At 44.2% G+C, this 24,872-nt stretch overlaps 1 protein-coding gene across 2 annotated transcripts in view; it reads left to right on the top strand.

Annotated features, from left to right (window-relative positions):
* The window catches only part of ADCY3 (adenylate cyclase 3), a 335,432-nt gene that overhangs the window by 87,478 nt on the left and 223,082 nt on the right, over nt 1-24,872 (top strand). For both annotated transcript variants that reach the window (XM_085613086.1, XM_085613087.1), the window contains exon 2: nt 1,664-1,813. In XM_085613086.1, coding sequence (XP_085469212.1) covers nt 1,664-1,813 — 150 coding nt within the window. The remainder of the gene's footprint in view (nt 1-1,663; nt 1,814-24,872) is intronic.

Genomic DNA, 24,872 nt, shown 5'->3' with positions numbered 1-24,872 from the left:
CGTATGGCCTGCCCCATGGACTCGAGCTCAGCACTGTCTGTGAGCAGCTCTGTGGAGAGCGGCTGTCAGCAGTGAGTTCCCCACTGCAGCTTAGAGCTACAGCCCCAGGCTGGAGTTACCCCTTGGTAGGTGGCCTGTTACACTACGGCGCAAGCACTAGAATCAGTGATGTTTGTGTTGAGGAAGAGACCACGCAGTAAGGTTCAGATTACAATAAGAAAAGGAGATGGATTGCTTATAAGGTGTTCCGTTCAAACATGACCTGGAAATTTTACACTGTCAAATGCAATTTGCCTGTGGCTCTGCAAGAAACAGTAATGCTCACAAGTGTAAAATCATGTAAGATGTGAGTAGATTGTGGTTGTACAGTAGGACCAGGTGTTTTGCAGCAGTTTCAAGTTCTTCTCATAACTTGTCTTTGCTCAAATGAGTGTAATTTCTGATGTTTATCTGTTTCCATGTACTTAATTTTTTGATTTTGCTCGCAAAAAAGTATCACTCTTAGTGTCATACATTTAGTAGTTGAATGTCATTCATAAATTCCCTGAAACCTTGAAAATGTCACACATAAGCACTCTTAAAACGTGGCAGGTATGCAGCCTGTGATTCATGTCACATAGTGCCCTTCCATTTCTGGTGCTTTGCAATAGTTTTAAGATCTTCGTAGAGTTTCTCGTTGCTGAAATGGCTGTAATTTCTAATATATATGTTTCCCTCATCTTCATTGCTTGATTTGTGCTCGCGAGAAAGTGTCACTCAGAGTTGTTGAATGTCACTCATAATTACACTGAAATGTCGAAAATGTCACACATAAGCGATCTGAAACCTTGGCAGCTATGTATATTATCATTATATGCCTCTGTAATTGTTGGAAAATCTGAAGCTGTCACCCCCCTAATTTTACTGACCAAGCTACGCCCCTGTCTGTTCCCTTTCTATCGAGTTTTTCATAGGGGAGAACCCCACTTCATACAGGAGGATAGGATCCTCTGTACAAAAACACATTTTGTTTCCTCTGCGGGAGAATTTTTTTTCCCTTTGGAGAAACCCCTGCCCCACACCCCCACCAAATCCGCTGATGGTCCAGTCTCCTTCGTGCTCATGAAGAAAATTTACACCAGCTCTGTGAAATATGACCCTTTCCAGGATGTAAAAGGGGTAAATCTGGGTTTGAGAATGCCCGCAAACATGCAGGCGCCCCCACATTTACAAGTCAAACCACGCCCTGGAAAGACCACTCACTGAAGTCCTAGATGGAGCTCTTCACCCTCAAAAATTACTTTAAGTCTGTCATTAATCCATTTGTGAATTCCTGCCAGGGTTAAAAAGGATCAATTTAGTCGTAAACGTACGGTCTACGATTATCTTGGTGGATAGGTCCAATATTATTCATTAAAACATTGTTCATATGCATGCTAGAGAAGAAAGGTACAAGCAAGTCAAAAATTACTTTGGAAATAGTCATGTGGTATGCACATATGGCAGGTTGGTAACAAAACCAAACAATTAAAGTGTGCGTTTGCAAATGGAGTTCAAGGTGCTTTTGTGATGAGGAGTACGCGCATTTTGAAAATGTAACTAATCACGTGTTTAATGTAGCACATGTATATTTCATACAGTGTCCAGCATCTCATCTTCTTGTTCCACTTCTTTTGATCCCAAGATCCTGTCTAACATTGCCATCTACATGTGCACCATCACCGTTGGGATCATGTCCTACTACATGGCTGACCGGAAGCATCGCAAGGCCTTTCTAGAAGCCCGGCAGTCCTTGGAGGTCAAGCTGAACCTGGAGGAACAAAGCCAGCAGCAGGTAAGCCTCCTCTGGTAATAAATCTATATATCCTTCACTTCTTATAACTGTGTATATCATGGTTACACTGCACAGTTCACAGCGAAGGAAGCCTGGATTTTAGCAGGTGGCGATGGATGGATGTTTGAGAGGAGTCGGGTGCTTTAACTAGAGATGCACCGTGGAGAGATCCTTCTACAAATTTATGAAGATGGTTGGTGGGATATTGTCTAAATGTTTTCCAGTGAGGGATCAGAGATACAATCATTGCTGGCCCCCGATAGCATGGCCACAGCGGTCACTAGATCAGCCCATTCTAGCATTCGGAGTGAAACTTTAGTAGCTAACAATGCCATCATGTGTCAGAACCCAACCATTCTGACTTCAAAAATGCCGGCTGCAAAGATCACAAAACCAGGAATGATCTTCCATAAGACGAATGTTCAATCACAAAATTTGTTTGTGACGCCAATTAATGATTATACCGTCGCTCTTTACGGTCACCCATGAAAGATGCCCCAAGTGGATGAATTGACCCTTCACTCGTGTCATCAAACTCTGGAAGTGTTCTGTTTTACTACTCTCAGTTTTCAAGTATTTCACCAAATCCTAACACTGCTTTGTGAATGTGGTAATTTAGGGCCTCACACCGTGATAGAATTCAATGGCTAGATCCTCGTTTCGTGCCCCTCTCGGTGCAGGAAAGTAGGGATCATTGAAGCTGCCGCATGGAATTTGTGCGGCCATGCTTAGTACCATGATTATCTTATTCTTGGCACTCGTTGTCGAGCTTTCTTTCATTTCTGTGGTCTGAATCTTTTCAAGGTATTGTTTTTGCTGGATTAATATGAAGTTATTGGGATCTGTCTATTGATTTGTATTTTGTAACTAAAAAATCAGACATTCCTTCTTTCCAACCACACTAATGGGGCCCCTGAATGTCAGCCTGGAATGCATTGACTGAGTTCTGTTGTGGTTTTACACGCCACTATATGCACAGAGTGCAAATGCAAAGGCGCACAAGTCAATAGACTGATGTGTTGGTGCCAGCAGCAGTGGCAGATGTCCTTTGTTCGATTTGGTAGCTCTTTGGAAGTCGAACAACCGAATGATTGTTATTTACAACCAGTATATAAGCACAGGGGAATAAAGCACCATCCCTACCTTCATGCATGCTAGACAATGAAGCTGCATTGAGGTCAAAACAGTTTATAGAAGGGTCTCCTCCAGAGTGTTTATTTTTAACAGAGTTTTATATAGCGCGAACTTGACCCGAATCGGGTATCAGAGCGCTTTGTATGTCACCAGTTACTTTACATGAGACACACACATTCATTTTTGTTAGGCACAGAGAGATTAAGTGATTTGCGCAAAATCACAGGATGTTCAGCGTCATTGCCGAGACTCGAACCCACTTCCCCATATTCGAGGTGACCGCCCTAGCCGTTAGGCCAACTCCTCTCCACACTCTTAACATTCCACGAATCTATCTCCTGAATCATCATGCAACGTTTCCCTATCACGTGAGATTGTGGGTATATTGTCACTGTACCCTCAATCCCATTTCAGGGCCTTGCATTAAAGAGGTCAAAGAAGCCATGCAGCTGGACCACTTCACCCAGCAGGCGAAGGGCAGCTTCCTCTGTACGGGCGAACCCAAGACTGGAATCATTGTACTGAGAGATGGTAAGCCGTCTCCATTTGACTGATCCCAGGCCTCGGCACCTCTTCTTCAAAGACCGCAAAAGCCAAGTGCACGGGGTGCCCTTTAATTCAGAGCCATCCTTTCCTCCACAAGATAATGTAGTGGTCAAAGGAATGAATGTCCAGCAGTTCCCACTTGGTAAAATCCAGTCATGACTCCAAACCGGCCAAGGGGCGGAACCGACTAGAGCCCTCATCATGTCCCGCCTCAACTACTGTAACTTCCTCTACTTTGGCCTCCCGAAAACTCTCATTCCAAACCCCAAAGTCTGCAAAGCCAGGCATCCACAATACGCCTTACCCTTTGTAAATGGGACACATCAACCCCGCCTTGAAAGCTCTTCACTGGCTATCAGCAAACTTCTGAAAACTGAACCCTTCAGACACATGGGCCCTCAGACCTGCTGAACTACACGGGGCTGCAGCTGCCCTCCCTGATTGGCTGCGTTCTTCCCTTCCACTGCTTCCCTTCTGACTACTTTTAGTTGTATCCCACGTCCTACACGCTGAAGTATTTGCATGGTTATATACAGCACCCTAGAAAACGACAGATACATAAATAGAAAGGCTATTGAATGAGAAGGGACACATGACCGCTCTTCCACAAAAGAGCGTGTCCGAGTGGGAGGTGCCCAGCGTAGGTCGAGGGAAGCAGGAGCCGTGCCAGGTTTCCAGGCCAACCACTGATTTTATAGGTCTGTTTAGATTGCTTTTATGCTCATTCTATTCAATCAGTATAGCGTTTCCAAACATACATACGATGCGAGAGGTCTTTGTTCCTTATGTGGTCTTGTACTTCTTATATTCTTTCCTTGTCAACAGACATGGACATTTCTGCGCAGCCAATTCTATTGTGTATAAACCAGAATGACCACCAGCTGTGTTTACTTGTATGTAAACGTATCTTATCTAGGTATCCTAAAATCTGTCTTGGATCCGGCCCTTTTGGACCAAAATTGGACACCCCTGATGCGGTAGAACCTTAGGAGACACTCGATATGTTTGCGTTGTAGCTTCAAGCAATATATAATGTGTTCTACAAACAGCACGACGTACGTGTGGAAGAGAACTAGAGCTCAGAGTTAATGCTGTGTTTTTATCAGCAGCTACGGATGACTAAATCCCTTTCCCTGTCATGAGTCACAGGCAGCAATTATACTGCATGACCGGGTCTAGCCTACGTACTTGAGGGATTTCATTTCAGTATGTCCAAAGTGTGTTTGTTTTACCTGACAAACCATGCATCGCATTGCCTCATGTCCAAACGCAGGTATGCCGCTCCTCGGGACATCCTTTTCACCTTCAGAATAAAAATGAGTAATTCCATGGAAAGAACACATGAATCCCTGCATCAGGTCATTAAACACACCAAGAGCAGGACCCCTTTCTTCCCATTCTAAACACAACACCAAGCTGCATTGTAAGAACTCAGCACTTCCCCCCAAAAGAAGGAAGCGGAGATCTATTTGTAACCCTGTGTGTAGGAATAGCTTGGTCAAACCTCCATTTACAATGAAGTCTGGGAAAATGAATCTGAACCCGGAATTCTTGACTGATTTTTGGTCCCCTCCCCCGCGGATTTTTCCAAAGTTAGGGGACAGTGTTTGTAGTCTGGCTCTGTTATAATTAATAGTTTTGTTATAAGGCCTTGCTTCCTCCACAGATCAGTGCTGAATTGTGTGTGTAAATCCCTCTGGTGAAGGGCAGACCTCTGCTAGTCAGTGTGGCCTCTCAGACCACCTCTCATCCCCCATTCACATGGACATAAAAGACAGACTATTGGGAGTATAGCCGGCGTCCCACAAGTATAGCAGTTTGTCAGCTGCTGCCCATTTTCCTTTGCCCTACTCCCTGATTTAATCTTCAGCATTTATCTTTGTTATACCGCCAACAGCAACAAGAAATGCTGGTGTGTAAACGGAGCTCTACACATACACTGCGCCATGACATAAAAACTGGCTGAGTCCCCCACTAGAAATAATAGACAGACTACTATTTTTATGGCTATAACAGGCCCTCAAGTTCATAGGCTTAATCAGCAGCTTATGGTGCCTAGATTGGGTCAGAAGTTTCTTTTTTTTTTTTTAATTTCAATAAGATTTTTATTGAGATTTTTGTCATATAAAAAACAAAACAGAAACACACAAAACTAAACAAGAAGTTTCAACCTTCTCTTCCGTTACATCATCTGATGCATTAACGATGCACAATCTCTAATATTTTTTCTTTTTTGTTAAGTATTTTTTATTGAAGATTCCTGAAGCAATAACAATATACGTAGCAAGTGTAATAGAATAGTGATAAACATTCCAGAGTATTACAACTGCTGAAGGAGCTGGAACAAAACAGAGAAACTTATGAAGTACAACAAACCTGTATCGTTTTATATAAAAAGGAAGCAGTGGAAGAAAGATAGTTGAAAGAAGAGAAGGTGGACGTGACAGTAGGAAGACAGAGGAGGGCAAAGAATAAATAGAAATAGAGATATATGAGCTAAGATAATGGTGAGTGAGAGGATGGTTATATAGCAAAAGGTAACCAATATAAATCCTATATAATCTTCTGGGGTAACAATAATGAGGAAACAGTAGATATTCTATGTTCATAACAAATACAATTCCACCATGTTGACATAGATAATTTAGAAGTATCTTTCCAACAGGAGGGTATATTCTTAAAGGCAAGCGCAGTGGGAAGATCAGATAACACAACAGTTTGGGGGAAATATGATCAAAGATAGGTGACATAAAACCAAAGGAAACATTTTGCATTGATGGTGGAATATTACAGTGGCAGATCTTTAAACATTTGGACCAAATAACTTTCCAAAAATTGAACACATGAGAGCAATAATAGAGTAAATGAGTTAAGGTACCATTGAAAGTGGAACATGACCAACATAGTGGAGAAGTCGATGTATCAAATGTAAAGATACACTCAGGGGTGATAACAGCTTTATTATAAACAAAAAATAGAGATTGTGTAATATGCGCAGCTTTGGAGGGATTTAACACTTTAAGCCATCTTTTATCCTATTGATGAACAGTGAATGATACAGAAAGGTTATTTTCCCATTATAGTTCAATAGATTTTTATAATCGCACAGACGTTGGTGATAGTAGAACTTTGTATATACAAGCAGCTTTGGGAATAGAATTGTGGTTAATATTATGCAATGGCGTCAAGGGTGTGAATGGAACACAAGCTCTTATAAATCAGGCCTTTAAGAGGCCTTTTCTGCTTAATCCGATTTATCCTCCTGTAGGTTTATCACATCTATCGTGGTAGTAGTGGAAGACGGCACACTGCCTTGTGGTGGCTTGTCTTTCTCAGTTAAAATAAAATGAAAAGGTATGTAATCCTGGGGGTTGGTGATATTTTAGCAAAAAACGATTACTTCACTGCTGGGGATGAGAATCTCCACAAGGTACTTAAAAAAAGCATTGGCAAAACCAAAAGGCCTGGAATTGGCAAGCTGCTGCAATGTTATTTTTTTATTGCATGCTCAAGCCACAGAAATGAAAAAAACACATGCTGCCACTGAAACATGCAAAAAGAACTATTGATGGACAGAATGCAGAACAATGTCATACATTCACCCCAGTACAGAGATCTCGGCCTAAATCCATCATTTTTTTTGCTCACCATGCCATTCCAGTTTGGACCCAGCCATATGCAAATCAGTCTTGACCCTGTGCCCAATGGATACAGTCCAGCCCAAACTGCCAGGCCAGGTCCTCCCTGGACTGAAAACAAGCATCCTAGGACCGGTTTCGGAGTTTCACCCCTCTTCAGCCAGGATAGCTTGATTCCAGTGGCATGGAGAGCGCAGGACTCACGTCTGAGCATACCCGTCCCACTCGGGGTGACAAATGCAAAAAGCACTATTGATGGACAGAATGCAGAACAATGTCATACATTCACCCCAGTACAGAGATCTCGGCCTAAATCCATCGTTTTTTTTGCTCACCATGCCATTCCAGTTTGGACCCAGCCATATGCAAATCAGTCTTGACCCTGTGCCCAATGGGAACAGTCCAGCCCGAACTGCAAGGCCAGGTCCTCCCTGGACTGAAAACAAGCATCCTAGGACCGGTTTCGGAGTTTCACCCCTCTTCAGCCAGGATAGCGTGATTCCAGTGGCATGGAGAGCACGGGACTCACGTCTGAGCATACCCGACCCACTCGGGGTGACAAATGCAAAAAGAACTATTGATGGACAGAATGCAGAACAATGTCATACATTCACCCCAGTACAGAGATCTGGGCCCAAATCCATCGTTTTTTTGCTCACCATGCCATTCCAGTTTGGACCCAGCCATATGCAGATCAGTCTTGACCCTGTGCCCAATGGGAACAGTCCGTTCGAACTGCCAGGCCAGGTCCTCCCTGGACTGAAAACAAGCATCCTAGGACCGGTTTCGGGGTTTCACCCCTCTTCAGCCAGGATAGCTTGATTCCAGTGGCATGGAGAGCACGGGACTCACATCTGAGCATACCCGTCCCACTCGGGGTGACAAATGCAAAAAGAACTACTGATGGACAGACGTGGGTCCCTTGCTCACTTTTCCACTGGATTCAAAATAGCCTGGCTGATGAGGGTTATGAACCCGAAACCGGTCCCAGGATGCTTGTTTCCGGTCCAGGGAAAACATGGCTTGGCAGTTCGGGCTGGACTGTTCCCATGAGGCACAGGGTCAGACTGATTTGCATATGGCCATGTCTGAACTGGGGTGGTGGAGTGAGCTAAAGAATGATGATGGATTAAACCCAGATCAGTTGACTGGGGGTGAGTGTTTTATTTGCTTAAACGTTCCGTCCATCATCCCCTTTGGTTTCGCTTTGTTCGCCCTTAGTTGGCAGGGTATGCCCAGACGTGGGTCCGTTGCTCACTTTGCCACTGGATTCAAGATAGCCTGGCTGATGAGGGTTATGAACCCGAAACCGGTCCCAGGATGCTTGTTCCGGTCCAGGGAAGACATGGCTTGGCAGTTTGGGCTGGACTGTTCCCATGAGGCACAGGGTCAGACTGATTTGCATATGGCCATGTCTGAACTGGGGTGGTGGAGTGAGCTAAAGAATGATGATGGATTAAACCCAAATCAGGTGACTGGGGGTGAGTGTTTGATTTGCTCATCCCCTTTGGTTTCGCTACTGAAACATGGCTTTCCATATGCTTTCCAACAAGAATTGGAAATTAAAATAACATTCACTGATGTGGCTGGTTTACTATTGATGTTTTTTAAATTAACAAGCCTTTCATTAGTGCTGTGAATTTTATTATTATTAATTGTGAAGGAGAGAAACATAAATAAAGGTCTAAACAAGCACCGAAGTCATAGGCAGCAACAATATTACAATGCGACAATTACTTTATAACAACAACTTTAAAATGGAGACAAAAATCACTAGCCAACAAGACACCCAAAGTGCATGTGAATTAAATAATGGTTATGCACGGATAAAAAAAATATTGAAAGGCACACTGTGAATCAATTTTCTAACTGAAGGGATAGGAACTATTTTTAGGCAGATGTGAAAAATGTGCCCGGACTTTTTTTTTTTTTACAGCCACTCAAAATGAAGGGAGGCAATGCATAAAGTGAACCGACCTAGTTGCCCCATGCTGTATGCTGTGGTGGGTGGAAGCAAAATGTTAATGACCGGTATATGAAGCCTGCTGCCCACAAGCCACTCTATGTAATTTATGTACAATTGTTTAATTATATATTTTGGAAAACTAATAGTCTGACTTAAGGACTAATGTCTCAATGGCCAGACCTAAAAATGAAGCACCTCTGCCCTATCCTGTGAAGGGCAATGCATATGGAATACTGCCCTTGAATCTTAGGTTTGTGGAGGGCTTAAGGGCCCTCAGGAAATATTCACGTTACCTAAATTGTTTTGGGAATTCCCATCTACATTTACAGCGATCCTAAAGTAATTAACCTGGGCCTTTTACAGTGTTGCTAACAACTGGTAAATGGACAGGAAGGATGTAGGAGAAAAGGTACAATGGCTGTAAATATTGTTCATATGTCCACAACCACTTTGGCTACCTCACAGAGACTTGAGAAAACAGAAATTGGTGACAGTGTCTTATACACTACCTCACTCTCAGATAGCAGCCAGTACAGCAATACTGCTAACCTCAGTGGAAAGTGTTATGTCTTCCTCTCCCTCGTACCTCCACATCTTCCAGAGTTATGGTGGACCTCATGAAGATGTCCACAAACATAAATATTTTGATGAATCACACTGCCAGAACTAACCTCAGACATGAACATGAGTGTGGGGTGCACACAGATGTGTGAATGCGGTTGTCTGTGTGCATGTGTACATTGTACCACCATGGTGGAATTGACTGGGATCTGGGATCAGTAGTGTCTTCAAGTATACCACAGAATATATGGGCCATCTCTGGCATAATGGTGGCCACCGCTGGTATAATGGCGGCTGTTGCTATTGGGTTCCAGCTGTTCAGTACGCCTTAAGAAAAATTCTTCCCTTCATTCCAAAAAGCACCAGAAAGACGGTTGTGGCCTCGCTAGTTTTGTCCAAATTAGACTATTGCAATGGTCTATATAGGAACCTCCATGCCAGACTACTTCGGAAGTTGCAGGCGGTACAAAATCCCGCTGCTAGATTACTCCTGGACATTCCTAAATATCAGTCTGTTAGGACAGGCATCCAGGACCTTCATTGGCTTCCTGTATGTCAGCGTGTTAAATTCAAGGCACTCTGCATTGTCCACAAGGCACTGCATAGAGAAGGTCCTACATTTCTCCGGAAAATTATAGCTGGTACTCTCCCAATTGTCCTCTGCGATCGGCTAACGCCAGTTTGGTGACCACTGCTAGAATCGAAAAGACGAGCTTGGGAGGTAGGAGTTTCAGGTATAATACCATCAAGCAGTGGAACTCCCTACCTTTATACTTCAGGACAATACCCACCCTCCTCGATTTTAAAAAACAACTTAAGACGTGGCTTTTTAGAAACTAGCTTTCTTGGCGTATTATGTTGAACTTGAAAGCTCCAAGACACCCTCGGGTATAAGTGCGCTACATAAGTTTTAATAACATAACATAAAAAGTTTTGCTTTTTGGCTCACCAGCTTGACTTTTTACTGTGGGTGAGTCTCACTACATGTGTCTGACCCACGGTAATCACATGTCAAACCGACTGCGCATGTTTACCGCCAGTGTCCGCATTTAAATATGAGGCCATTGCAACACAGCAAGGGTAAGGGGCAGTTGGCTGGTTACATGTGAACATGTGTGCACATGCGTGTGCACAAGTGTGCGGGCTGTGTGTGTGAGACTACTGTTGTGCGCTGCCTGTTAACTGCACACAGGTAACCTGGTACAAAGGAAACTCTGCAGGATTAGATATTGACTTGGGGTAGACCTTATAATGCAAGTGTACACTTTTAGGGAAAGTCACTGTGATTTACTGTTCTGTCTTTAGTGACACTTTAATACGCGCATACGGAGAGCACTGCCTTAGAGTGCAGTTTCAGTTCCCCTTGGCCTACAGCGATGAGTAACATATCGAATTAGCGTGAAACCTGTGCAGGAAAATCAATTTTGCAAGTTACACAAAGATATCTGTACAATTTATGGAACATCCAGAATTGGTATATTTCTTTGACGCAGCTCAGGATCAGAGCTTAGTCCTTTTGTCACCCTGATGTGCCAGGTTAATTACATTTCTCTCCAGCAGCTGGAACAAAGGCCTCCCCAGACAAAGGGAGCAATTAACAGTGCTTCACTCAGCTCCCAAGGAGGAAAGGGGTAGGGCAGAATGATCTGCATCTGTCATTCAACTGTCGCACTGTACCAGGAATGGGCCTCCTCACGCCCACTAAGCAAGGAGGAAGGCCAGACCTCTGGAGCCAACACAGGAGGGGGCTCCCCTGTGAAAATCGAGTGAGGAAGGCTCCAGAAGTGATGTCAGCGACGGGCGGAGCTGCTGCCCCCAGAGGAGATGGATGATGCCATTTTTAACAATACGAGCAAGCTGTGCAGGAGGGAGAGGTGATGTGGCACCCTAGGATTGGCAAGGGGTGCCTTACTTCTGGAACCTTCCACTCCCCTTTAAAAACTCTTACACAAGGGGGAAGACTCTCTTTTCCCTGGTGACTTTTCTGCACTTCACTGTTGGACACTGGTCCCGCAATGGATAACTTGAAGGAAGAACCCCCCTGATGCCCAGAAAGGACTCAGGACTGTGCCAGTTGACCCCAGGACCAGTGGGTCTTCCCAAGGGCCAATTAGGCTGGCCCCCTTACACTCCCTAAGGACCAGTTGGGGGAAAGCTCTGGACTTTTGCACCCAGAAACCAAGACCAGGAGGAAGGCCAGGATAACCAACTGCTCCGGGTGGCTAGAGCTCACCACCAGGAGTAAAATGAGCCCAAGCTCGTCAAAATAGGCCGAACGGGGCCCAAGTTATGGCATTTTTAATTTATGCGACCGTGGACTTTTTTGCCGGCCGAGAGCATGGGTCTCTGCCACCGTTTCTTAATTTACCCTCAGGGTGGGCCAGGGGTTGGTGCAGGATTTAATTAATGATTCAGTCCAGGGAGAAGGCGGGTGTGGCCCCCCTCACTTTATCCACTTTTGCCACCATGGGCCCCCTCTCCCAAGAGCTGACGCTAAATTCATCTGGGGCCCAGGGACCCAACCATTGGATTCCGAGCACCGATGGGGCTTTGATTGCCCCATTCCGCCCCGTGCCTGTGATGGGAGGGGCGGAGTACCACCAAGCAGCTTGCTTCCCACATGCATTGAGTGCGGGCGGGAGAAGGAGAACAGGCTGGCTCCTGTGCCGGCCGAGCCTGATGGAGCCGCCTAGGGGTCGCGGGGCCTTGGGGATCTTCCCGCAGCCCCAACTGCTTCACTCATCTTGGGGGATCAGGCACCCCTCTCAGCAAAAGAAAACTGCAACGTGAGGCTGCCTACAAGCAGCCTGGCTCTCCCGAAAGCAGCGGGAGAGCCATAATATGCAGTGCATCCGGAGGAGAGACGCATAATGCCTCTCGGGACTCTTCAATTTATAAAAAAAAAATCATTTGTGGTGGTTAAAAGATGGCAGGGGCACTAACAACAAATTGCAGGAAGCATGGAGGGGACTGCAAGAGCGCAGCAGCTCCCCCCAAACAGTGTTTTTAAAGTACTGACCCTATGTCTACGGAGGTCAGAAAACCAGGACCCCTCTGAAATTTTGTTAGTGTTTAGCGCACTATTAAGGCTGAAGCTTTTGCTGTACAACTGGAAGTGCTTCGCCCTCCAAGGGCTTATTGGGTGCAGGTATTGAGACCTGAGTATGTCTAAAAAAGGAACAGGCCTTGAAGCGCCCTCTGGGGGCAAAGTCTACGGTTGCTTACAGTAGTCAAAATATAATTCCCTCTAGAGGATGCTTTTATGATTGCAGCTTTCCTGGTTGGAAGGTTTATAAAAAAATACACATGCACACGTTTTACTTTTCTTAAATGTTTTACTGAGATAATAATGTTGACATCATCTCCTTGTGTTTTCTTTGTTTGCCCTAAGTTGGCAGGGTATGCCCAGACGTGGGTCCCTTGCTCACTTTGCCACTGGATTCAAGCGAGCCTGGCTGAAGAGGGCTGTTAGCCCGAAACTGGTCCCAGGATGCTTGTTTCCGGTCCAGGGAAGACATGGCTTGGCAGTTCGGGCTGGACTGTTCCCAAGAGGCACAGCGTTAAGACTGATTTGCATATAGCTGTGTCTGAACTGGGGTGGCAAAGAGAGCTAAAGAATGATGATTGATTCAACCCAGATCTATGACTGGGGGTGAGTGTTTGAAAGGTTTCAGCACTCCGTCCATCATCTTCTTGTGTTTGCTTTGTTCGCCCTAAGTTGGCAGGGTATTCCCAGACGTGGGTCCCTTGCTCACTTTGCCACTGGATTCAAGCTAGCCTGGCTGCAGAAGGGTGACATATCCTGAAACCGGTCCCAGGATGCTTGTTTCTGGTCCAGGAAAGACATGGCTTGGCAGTTCGGACTGGACTGTTCCCATGAGGCACAGGGTCAAGACTGATTTGCACATAGCTGTGTCTGAACTGGGGTGGCGGAGTGAGCTAAAGAATGATGATGGATTCAACCCAGATCTATGACTGGGGGTGAGTGTTTGAAAAGTTTCAGCACTCCGTCCATCATCTCCTTGTGTTTGCTTTGACAGCAATTATTGATCACAGTGTATATGCTTTATTAGCACTAATAAGTGCATTTACACCTGTTTTTTATTATTGATGATCGCACTTACGCACAAAGTGATGTATTTTACATGTGGTGTGTTTATCTTGAACCTTTGACCAAGCCAATAGACTTAACTTATATGTTTGCATGACCGCTCTAGGGGGTTGAAGGTGATTATGTAATGTCATCTGTGGTATTTTCCATCTACCAATGTATATATTTGCAAGTTCCTGCATAGTATGTAGTAGTGTGCGTGTAATAATTGTACTTCTCCTTGTCCTAAAGAAAAATTACTGACTGGACAATTATTTATTGAGTGTTATTATTGCATGCCAGTGAATGGTGTTTACTAGCCCACACCATCTCCTCTGAGTAGGTCTTGGACTACTCTGCTTCACCACTCTGAGAGAGTCGAGCACTACAATGGGGTACTTGTTTCCTAGTAAGGAGAATTGTTGATCTATTACTCCAGCAGGCCACACAACTAATACCCCAAATTCTTACAATGGCGTTGGCATATTTGTGATCATTCATAGCATATGTTGGTTATCCTGGCCTATTTGTGGCCACCACCGGCATAATGACCGCCATTCTTGACATATTGTGAGCAGTGTCAGCATTAGATTGTACAGCCCTGGTGGTTATGCCTTAATGGTGGCCATCACTGAAAAATTGTTGGCCTCCTTGGCATTGATGTTTCTTCCTCAGTCGTAATAGTGATGCCATCCTAAAGGTGGATATTGGCATATTGTCTGTATCCTTCCTTTTATTGTCGCCTCCTTATGGAGCAAGAAGGATTAAACATTGGAACGTGAAGCTTAATCTCTCAATATCAGGCACATGTACCTCTGAGTGCTTCATGAAAATGACAAGCTGATATTTGTGGAGAAAGCATTTAGTGGCTTTAATTCAAACCTGGCATTTTCAGGTGCAAGAGTTTTGTTTTATTTTTCATAAATTGCATGCCCTTTCCTGAGCGAATTAAGTTTGTTTAGCAGAAATGAAAGCTTGTATGTCATTTTTAAAAAGTGTGTGCCTTTACAGAAGCTGATCAGCTGATATTTGGAGACAAAATTGTAGTATTTTCAAAATATATTTAAAGCTAGTATTTGAATGATTAGTCATGCTGTTTTTAGGGTATTGTTGATGTTATTTTGTTAGTGCCAGACAGCACTTGCTGGTTTAGCTTTTATTTCATTATTGGTATGGAGCCATTTCATACTGATATGTTTTTAAATATAGTTATAGGTAACCCTGCTTAGTGCACCAGTAATCATGCATGAAATTGTCAATTTGGAATCCTATCGGATGTGGTCACTATTGTACAGCTGAAGATGTTGTTTTAGTTGGTCAGGATGATTTTCGCTGATGAACAGTAGCTGTCCTCACAGGGGTGCTTGTAGAATCCTTGTGGGTTCTCTAAATCGCAGCAGGGTTGTCATGAGAGAACACAGCACACACATCTCTTGTTTGTCTTGTTAGCAGGCATCTGAGATTCAGACCAGATCTAAAAATTCTAATATGACAGAGTTTGATACAACTGAAACAAGCATTGGCATAGCCAATAGGTCTCGCCTTTGGGACCTTATAAGTGTTTAGCCGTGCAACAGTTGCATAACTAAATAACTAAATACTTATAAGGTCCTAAAAGCGAGACCTATTGGCTATGCCAAGCAGCCGTGAAAGTGAAAGTGATCCCGATCAAATATCAAAGCGAAAGTGAAAGTATTCGCGGTAAAGCGCGGCGCGCACGCCCGCGCACATACACTGTAGCTCTAGGCTGGCTTGGTAGCACTTTTTGGAGCCCTCTCAATAAATGGGAAACCAAAGGAAAGTTGGCTCATCAGAATCCAGTAACACATTTTTCAGTTGTGGAGTTAATGTGGTTTTATCCTCCTGTTTCTTTTGTGACAGTCCTACACATATTTTCACGCCCTCTGCTGCCTCTTGGGGTCTTGCATAAAGAAGCACTGTTTTTCTTCTACAGTCGTAGTGGCAGTAGGGCTCTTTTGCTCATTTGTACATGTCCCAGTTCTTCTCAATCGTCTATGTATGGGCCACATTAGGCTTTGTCTTTGCGTCTTCCAGTTCATACTCTTGATAGATTCTGTCCTCCCCGTGGCTTAATTTGTGCCATCCACTTGTTGGTTTAATCCGTGTTCTCCATTTGCGAGTACATACTGGGTATGAAGGACATTTCCCTAATTCTACTTTGCAGCCATTATCTGGGCGGTAACCCCTCCCAGGTGAGCGAGACCCTCGAGTTCCCGGCCCAAACTTTGCATCCCACTTTCCTGATGCTCACAAATAACGCAATTCGGTTATGGTGCAAAAAGGCAGCAGCTTTATTAACATACAATTAACCAGCACATAATTCAACCAAGGTCCATTTTGTTGACGATCGTAGAAGTCCTGACATAACCTAGACAGCACAACCCTTTGTGGCAGCGTTCCTTCAATGCTGGTCTAGCACTTCTTGCGGCCTCTAGGCTACACCTTGCTGCCAAATGTTGTGGGTGGCCCTCCTGCCTGACTCGGGATGCAAGTGCTGTGTCTGCCCTATGCTGACCCCATGCTGACCTGAAGCCTGCCCCCCTGTGCCCCTCCATAAGGCATCCTAAAGGCACAGGTGTGAGCGGCTCCCCTTTGGCTATTGCGCTCTGTCTGCCAACCTTTTGTGCTGTCCCCGCCTAGCCTGAGCCCATCCTCTGCCTGCAGCAGAAGCTGTGGGTGGGTGGGTCAACAGCGAAGGCACATATTGCCTAGGGGCTCACTTTTGCACTTAAATCCTAGTGCACCCCTGGGCGGCCCCCAGGTCATTGGGCACTTCAAAAGAAGTAGCCCAATCCAGTTCCTTCCATTTCGCGTGCCTGCTGACCGTCGGCCTCTCGCTCTGCCCCCCGGTAAGGGTTTGACGCTGGCCCTTTAGTGGGCCGGCTTCGAATCCCGGCCCGCATGCTTTCTGTCAACAAATACAACATTTTACAGAGGTGTGCAGGGACTTTTTTAAGTGGTGTATTCTATTGTCCATACTCTCATGTTATGTCCTATTTTTATTCTCTTAACAGACGAGGTATGCCATTTATTTTATGATGGTTTGTAGTATGTCATTCTTTTCTTGAAGTATTTTGTTCCAAGGATGCTTATTCCGAATTCCAGTGATAGGTAGTCTCTGATGCCCTCAGCTGTTGCTAATTAAAAACTATGTATATATTTTTGCGTAAAACTATAATGTGAATATTTCTTGTCTACCTGCGAATCTTGTGTGCTCTGTAACGCCATACTTCTGCAGGCTCTAAGCACTGTAAATGACATATGTTAATATTACCAATTTATGGGATTAAATTTACTGACCACAGAAGGCTGGAAGGATAAGTCTGTCTTTCCAGGATTCAATCGCTTGACCTCCTGAAAATTGGATTTATGTAACAGCAAGCGTTCAGCTCACTGAGCCATCCTACCAGCATTAATTGAAAGTATTGTGAGAACATGGTGAAATATACGTTGTCGCAGGTAAAAAAGTGAGTTGAAGGTATATTACTTTAAAAAAGCGTACGGCAGTGAACCTTTGCCGGTTGTAGCTTTGCTCTGTCCTTAAGCGCGAGACCCTATGCGCTTCAGTTTTTGATTTTACAAATCACAAACCTCTATGTTGTTATGATCTTCATTGACAGTTTGAGATATACATCAAGATTCTATAGGATACCTTGCCCTTTATACTCTGGTTAATACCCTGCAGCACCCACTGGACCATTTCTAGCCCTGAAGAAGCCCGCAAGGGTGAAACGTGTTGGCTGTTTTGCATTGTTTACCTGCATGAATTCACACTATGAATAAAAGGATTGACGACATCATCTGAAAAATTCACCTCTGTCATCGTGTTCCTTCTCTTGGTTATATGGACTAACCCTAGAACTATGGTTTAGATGCCTCTCTTATCTCTGTTTTCACATATACTGTTGAGACTAGATGTCTGAAATTATTGAAATCCCCTCAAAGTTGATCTCAATGGTGACCAAAATTGACCTGAATTGGACTCCTGCCCGTCGCCAACTCGAAGCTTTTGTGTCTACTCATTATTGACTGCTTCCTGCTTTATGAAGCTGGCATCGTGGGAAGATTCATGTCTTCACATCAAAGAAGAGTGGTGATTGTGGGTCAGGTTTTTGAGAGTGTGCATTTGAAACCCATAAGTCATCTTAATTGGCAAATTGTATTATTTACCCTTTTATTTTGGTCGTTCTCTATTTAGCTCCCCAACATGTCATTTCTTATTGTAAATTAAAGATTCGAAAAGCGGTAGTTTATCAGATTGTGGTTTGTAAAGTGATGACAACTTAGAAAGTGAGCTTTAGAAAGCGGAGGTAGATGGGGCTTTAGAGTGGGAGAAGAATCAGTACAGGGGCCACACTGGAAAGATTGCTTTGACCTTTTTGGGGGCTTATGGAGCAAATTTGTAGAATGCACTGATTGATGCAGGGTCATGGTAATATTTCTATATATGGTGTGACCTTCTTAGCATGGTTGTGATTTAATTTCGATAAAATATTTTGTTCACGGAATTGAACTAATGTTTAACTATTATGAAATACCTTATAAAAATATTAACTGATATGATGCAAGATTCATGACAGTTAATCCTTTGTGCTTTATGATCTGTGGAGTTTATATGTACTTTATTTCAAGTGTGAAGTGTTATCTGTTACTATTGTATCACGTAAAGGGCTGGTCCTCAGTGTAAGAAAGTACAGAAAGTGAAAGCGGCTGAGTCGCTTAAGTGCATGCGTGTATCCGTGAATGCTCCTTGCCTCTTCCCTTGTGTACGCATACGCGGTGCCTCAGGCGTGCCAGGGTGTGGTAGAGGGGCGGAAACATGTCTGCTCGGTGCATCCCTGATTCTTTAGATGCGCCTACCTATGAACATATGTATGCACCCTCCAAGTCAGTTTTCCTTGGGGGAGGGCAATGAATGCACAATACAGGACTCTACTTTGAGTCCTGCCTGCTTGAAACTCTCCCATACAGTAATCCCCATGCTGTGCCTGCAAGCTATTGTAAATAAAAATAAATTGAAGTTACCCACATTCCTTGACCTGACAATGTCGCCAAAGTCTTAGCTTTCTTTTCATCAGCGTATGGGATGGTGACGTCCTGTGACCAAGTTGCTGAATTTGAAGTTAAATCTCCTTTGTCCGAATCCCAGCTTGCCTATGATCCAAACATGTCTGATTTTAGACATATTGCGTTATCAACATGTACCTCAGATTGTAAATCGTGTCCTGAACAGTCTGCTGTCCAGTGCAAGAAATGAAAGGGATCCGTCTGGATCCCAAATCCAGCTGCTGTTATTGAGCCGGATCGGGGTCCGGCCGGCTCCAGTGAAATTTGATGAATTTGTCAACGCCTGACCCCATTCAGCAGTACTCGCACGTTGTCTGTACTCGCACGTTGTCTGCTTTCCTTTCAGAACAGGGACCTAAAGAGATTGAGGGGGCTTTCTAAGTTTCACTCCCCGCTAGGCCCAAAACAAAGGCCTCATTTAAAGGGCCTTCAGCAGACCATGTCATGGCTGAGAGCTATCGGAACCTAACACCTGGATTAGCATGCAGTGGAGAGAACCAAAGGCACACAGCTTGTTTCCACTTCACAAGTTCTCAAGAGAACTATGATTTGGAGCCAGGTTGCTGACTTTTTTCATCCCATGCTTGTAATCAGTATTCATGCAGTGCAAGAATACCAGCTAAATCCATATGCGTATTTACACTAATAACAATTGAAATAGCACTCACTAGTTTTTGTGATTTATAGCCTACTCATCCCTAAGTAGGCTGTCAGAGCCCTTGTATCTCACACACAACAATCATACAAGTAAGTAAATCAATGTACAGGAAATATAACATAAGACCACGAGGGTTACAAGATGTAGGAGTCGTATGTCATCCATACCTGTAGGCATTATATGTTAAAATAGCATGGTCTAGAGAAACACAAAGTCATGATTTCAAGTGTAACACTGTGGTTGGGATTTTCTTTACTAATAAGACTTTATAACTACCCAAAGGAACCCTTTTTAGCAACCTTAGAATAAGAAATAATTCAGAAACAAACAACAAGATTTGCATGCAGCTCCGAGATGCTGTTGTATAGTTCACTTAGAATTTGTATGGGTTGCAATTTATGAACTGAAAGTAACAAAGGGAACTCTGTAACAAGAGCAGTATCCCACTGAGCTATGTTCATAAAATAAAAATCTGTGATTTGCGTGTTGCACAGTGAGCTTTGGAGAAGGCACGTTACCCCTCAATGCTGCTTTGTGTCAAACATTTGACTAGACAAAACACAAATCTCTCCAGCAAGTGCATTAACCACTAGAGCTATCTTGCAGCTATTGTTATCCCGCAGCAGGTGCCTTTACCCCTCAGACACTTTAAAATGCAACCTTGTTGTGGTCAATTAAATAAGCCACAACAGATTTACTGCCATATTTGTCCTTTTTTTTTTTGTTAAATAATTTTTATTGAACTTTTTTTTTTTTTAAATAATTTTTATTGAATCCATATTTGTCCTTGTAGCCAATTTCTTTGCGGCCGGGTTTTTTTAAACTTCATGTATGAGTTGACTGTCAGACTCTGCTTTTCTTGACCGCCTCATGGGAGTCCATCCACTTCCCATTGCTAGAGCTTGACGCTCAGTTTATACGTTCCCGGATTACGCGTTTTCCTTTCCTAGCACTGGCGCTGTCCCATTTACATTTTTCTCTGCACACACGCATCTGGTTTCTGTTGTTTGACCTGAACTGGGCTGCATGCGTTGCTGTGCTCACTACCTCGTATGAGACCCTCCTGCTACAATTAAAATGTTCTCTTGCAGAGACTTTTTAAGACATGTGGAAAGTGGGCTTTCTCTCTGTCTAACATTTGTTTCTCCCTCTCAGCCTTGCATGTATTATTTAATATTATTTGGCATCAAGCGCTTAAATTAGCAGAACACGGGTAATAAAATACAAAGCCGTTTCGGCAGGGACCGCTAAAGTATTCCTTACACAGGACTCACAAAATGCTCAAAATGGCACTGACCTCCTGCTCAGGCCTCGCGATCTGCTACTCCCCCCTTGCAGCAGGCCAGCTGTGCTGCTTTTATCTAATTGGAGGACATTAAGAATTACAGGCTGATTCCCGGTCTCCAAGCACGCGCACACTCACTTCCGGCGCATTAACCAAGCACGAGCCCATGTAAGCAAGGCCTGGAAAATGCCTTCTCTGCGCAAGGCGATCTGCCTCCGAGGTTGTGGTTCCTGCATGCAACCCGTCACCCACCCATCGCTGCAAGCCTTGATTCTCGGGTGCCGCATGGTTTTGTTTTCTGCAGCTGCTCGTCAGTTTTTATCATAGCTGGTCAACATTTAGGCCTGGCCTGAAACCACATCATCAGTACCTATTGTTAATAATTATTTGACATATACATAGAGAGACCTCTTGCTTTGCCCCAGTGGAATATCGCTCCCTCACCTTGGTGTTCATTTTGCATCCTTTTGAAGCTTGCCTTCCAATGCAATGCACAAGGTACTATTTTACATCTCAAAAGTATACTGAATCATCACTCATTAAAGTCATTATCTCATAGATCTATTGTATAATTAAGATATTGTTTTTGCTTTTTTTTGTTCACTGCACAGGCTCTTTAAAATTATTTTATCCAAGGCTCAAAATGCAAGCCAGACCTATTGGTTTGGCCAGTGCTTGTTTAAGTAAACAAATATTGTCACTAGGCTTTAAGATCTATGTCAGTGGTTCTCAACCTTTTTACTGCTGTGGACCCCCCCTAAAACATTACTAGAATCCATGAATCCCCACAAAATCTTTCCTATTTACAGACTGTTTAAAAAAGGTCAATTTTACAGTTTTCTTCATTATTTATATACATCTTATTCATCTCTTAATATTCTTTCACTTCCTAAGCAGTCATGGGCCCTCTGCGTAGCTGCAGTGGACCCCCCGAGGTCCCCGGACCACAGACATTGTCATTTCATCATAATGCTTTTTTGAAAAATTATGATATCAGATATTTTCTCGTTGAAAACCATTTCAATGAAGCAATCAGGTTTTGCAATATTCTTCGGCAATATTTTTGTACGTTTTCTAAAATGTTTTTCCTCCTGTCGCTTCTCCTCACCGCATAGAACCTGGTAACCAAGAGATATTTGTAGCTCCTGCTCACTGTAGACCTTCTGCCTCTTGGGGAGGCTGCTTGTAGCTCCTGCATAGAGCCTAAACTCTATTACTTAGAAGCAATGTGTAGCTCACGCTGACTAACGCTTCATTTTGAGCCTTAAAAAACCATAATGTGGCTGGATACTACAGAGAGTTCCTCAGACTTGGCTCTTGCTCATTGCACACCCTCTAATGCTGAGAAACTATGCGTACGTCCTGCTTCTTGCAAAACATCCGGTGCTCGGGAACTACTCGTTGCTCCTGCTCATTGCATAACCTCTGATGCAGTGGGACAACTTCTAGCTACTGCTCATTGCATAACCTCTGATGCAGTGGGACAACTTCTAGCTACTGCTCATTGCATAACCTCTTATGCAGTGGGACAACTTCTAGCTACTGCTCATTGCATAACCTCTGATGCAGTGGGAAAACTTCTAGCTACTGCTCATTGCATAACCTCTTATGCAGTGGGACAACTTCTAGCTACTGCTCCTTGCATAACCTCTGATGCAGTGGGACAACTTCTAGCTACTGCTCATTGCATAACCTCTGATGCAGTGGGACAACTTCTAGCTACTGCTCATTGCATAACCTCTTATGCAGTGGGACAACTTCTAGCTACTGCTCATTGCATAACCTCTGATGCAGTGGGACAACTTCTAGCTACTGCTCATTGCATAACCTCTTATGCAGTGGGACAACTTCTAGCTACTGCTCATTGCATAACCTCTGATGCAGTGGGACAACTTCTAGCTACTGCTCATTGCATAACCTCTGATGCAGTGGGACAACTTCTAGCTACTGCTCATTGCATAACCTCTTATGCAGTGGGACAACTTCTAGCTACTGCTCATTGCATAACCTCTGATGCAGTGGGACAACTTCTAGCTACTGCTCATTGCATAACCTCTGATGCAGTGGGACAACTTCTAGCTACTGCTCATTGCATAACCTCTGATGCAGTGGGACAACTTCTAGCTACTGCTCATTGCATAACCTCTTATGCAGTGGGACAACTTCTAGCTACTGCTCATTGCATAACCTCTGATGCAGTGGGACAACTTCTAGCTACTGCTCATTGCATAACCTCTGATGCAGTGGGACAACTTCTAGCTACTGCTCATTGCATAACCTCTGATGCAGTGGGACAACTTCTAGCTACTGCTCATTGCATAACTTCTGATTCACAGGTACTACTCGTAGTAGGTTTGTGGGTGTCACAGCGCTCCTTCTCTTGCCAACTTAATTTATACCAAGATCTCAAACAAAAAAAAAAAGAAGTAGTGATGGTCTCTGAGGTGAGGCATTTGGAGCTGGGCTCTGGTAGGAGGAGGGGCACATTGAATCAGCACATCCTACTCTGAATGTGCATGTGCGCCCTTGCACGACTCACTGTACAATCAAATACGTTCTGGCTGATTTGCCAGGGCTCCCCCCGACACTGGTTCTTGTATTGGTATAAGTACTGGAACCAGAATCCTTAAATATTTAACATCTGGAAACTTTGTTACCAGTTTTACAAGAGCTTACAAGAGCCTGCTGAGCGTAGCCATGGCACCAGAAGGAGCAGGCAAATGTCTGCCCCCCACAGCAACTGTTACCACCACAATCTTGACCTGTGCCAATGCAAAATACTCAAGGAAAATTGACAGCTTGGAAATTGCCGCGAAGATACACCTCACTCACATGTGTAGACCACCTGCTTTCAGGGCTGGGGGAATGAGCTGTGATGGTGGACTTAGAGTATCAACACAACTATGCAGATCACTTATCCATTCATTCTTCTATTTTCTAAACCGGCTTGACCCAAGCACTTCCATGTGCAGACTTGTGTGAAAGACTGCCCACAAACGGTGAGACTTTTGGTTTGTTTGTTTGTCTGAATAGACAAGGCAATACAAGTCCTGAACACTGTGTGTGCCACTTGAGCATATCCTATGCGCACCAACGTGCGGTATATTAGCGCCAAGTTCCATGGTCCATGCTTACCGTGTGCCTTCTTATTCACTGGAGTTCAGTGCACCCACGACAAGCTTGCAGCTCTTTCTCACTGCATAGCATCTGGGGCTGAGAAGGTACTCATAGTTACTGCTCACAGTATAACTTAGAATACTTAGGGGGTACCAGTTACTCCAGCTCGCTGCATACATTCTAATACCCAGGATCAACTCTGGGTACTGTTCACTTCGTAACCACAGGTGCAGCAAGAACTTTAGCCTGGTCCCTGCGTTTGCCGCCTGCAGGTAAGAGCGGGGTGTGGAGGGGTTCTAGCGATCCCTGTGCTTGCCGCCCCGACGGCTGCAGGTAAGAACTGGGGGTCCACTGCCCCCAAAACTCATGCCGCCCAGGGCGGACCGCTCCCACCTTGCTACACCACTGTTTGTAACACCTGGTACTCAGAAGTTGCTCCTAGCTCCCTGTCAATACAGAACTTCCCAAGCTCAGGAGCTTCTCATAGCTTCTCACCGTAGAACGTCTGATACCCAGGAGCTACCGGTGGCTCCTCCTCACTTCATTTTACCTGTTACCATGGAGATACTCGTTGCTCTTGCTCACTGTAGACCTTCTGTTACTGGGGAGGTCATTGTAGAACCTGCATAGTGTCTAAACTCTGTTACTTCGAAGCCTTGAAATGCAATAATGTTGCTGGATATTAGCAGAGAGTTCCTCAGATGTGGGTCTTGCTAATTGCACAAGCTCTGATACTAAGGAACTATGCGTATGTCCTGCTTATCGCAAAACCTCTGGTGCTCAGAAACTACTCGTACCTTCTGCTTATTGCAAAACGAATGCTCAGGAACTACTCATAGCTCTAGTTTATTGTGTTCTCTGATGCTCAGGAACTACTGGTAGCTCCAGCTCAGTGCATATCTTCTGGGTCTCAGAAACTACTCAAAGCCTGTGCTCATTGCATAATTATTGTTCCTCGGAACTACTCGTAGCTCCT

Source organism: Triturus cristatus, chromosome 6, assembly GCF_964204655.1.
Source record: "Triturus cristatus chromosome 6, aTriCri1.1, whole genome shotgun sequence".
Classification (NCBI taxonomy): Eukaryota; Metazoa; Chordata; class Amphibia; order Caudata; family Salamandridae; genus Triturus; species Triturus cristatus.
The sequence above is the reverse complement of the archived record's forward strand: the minus strand, read 5'-3'. Positions and strand labels throughout refer to the sequence as shown.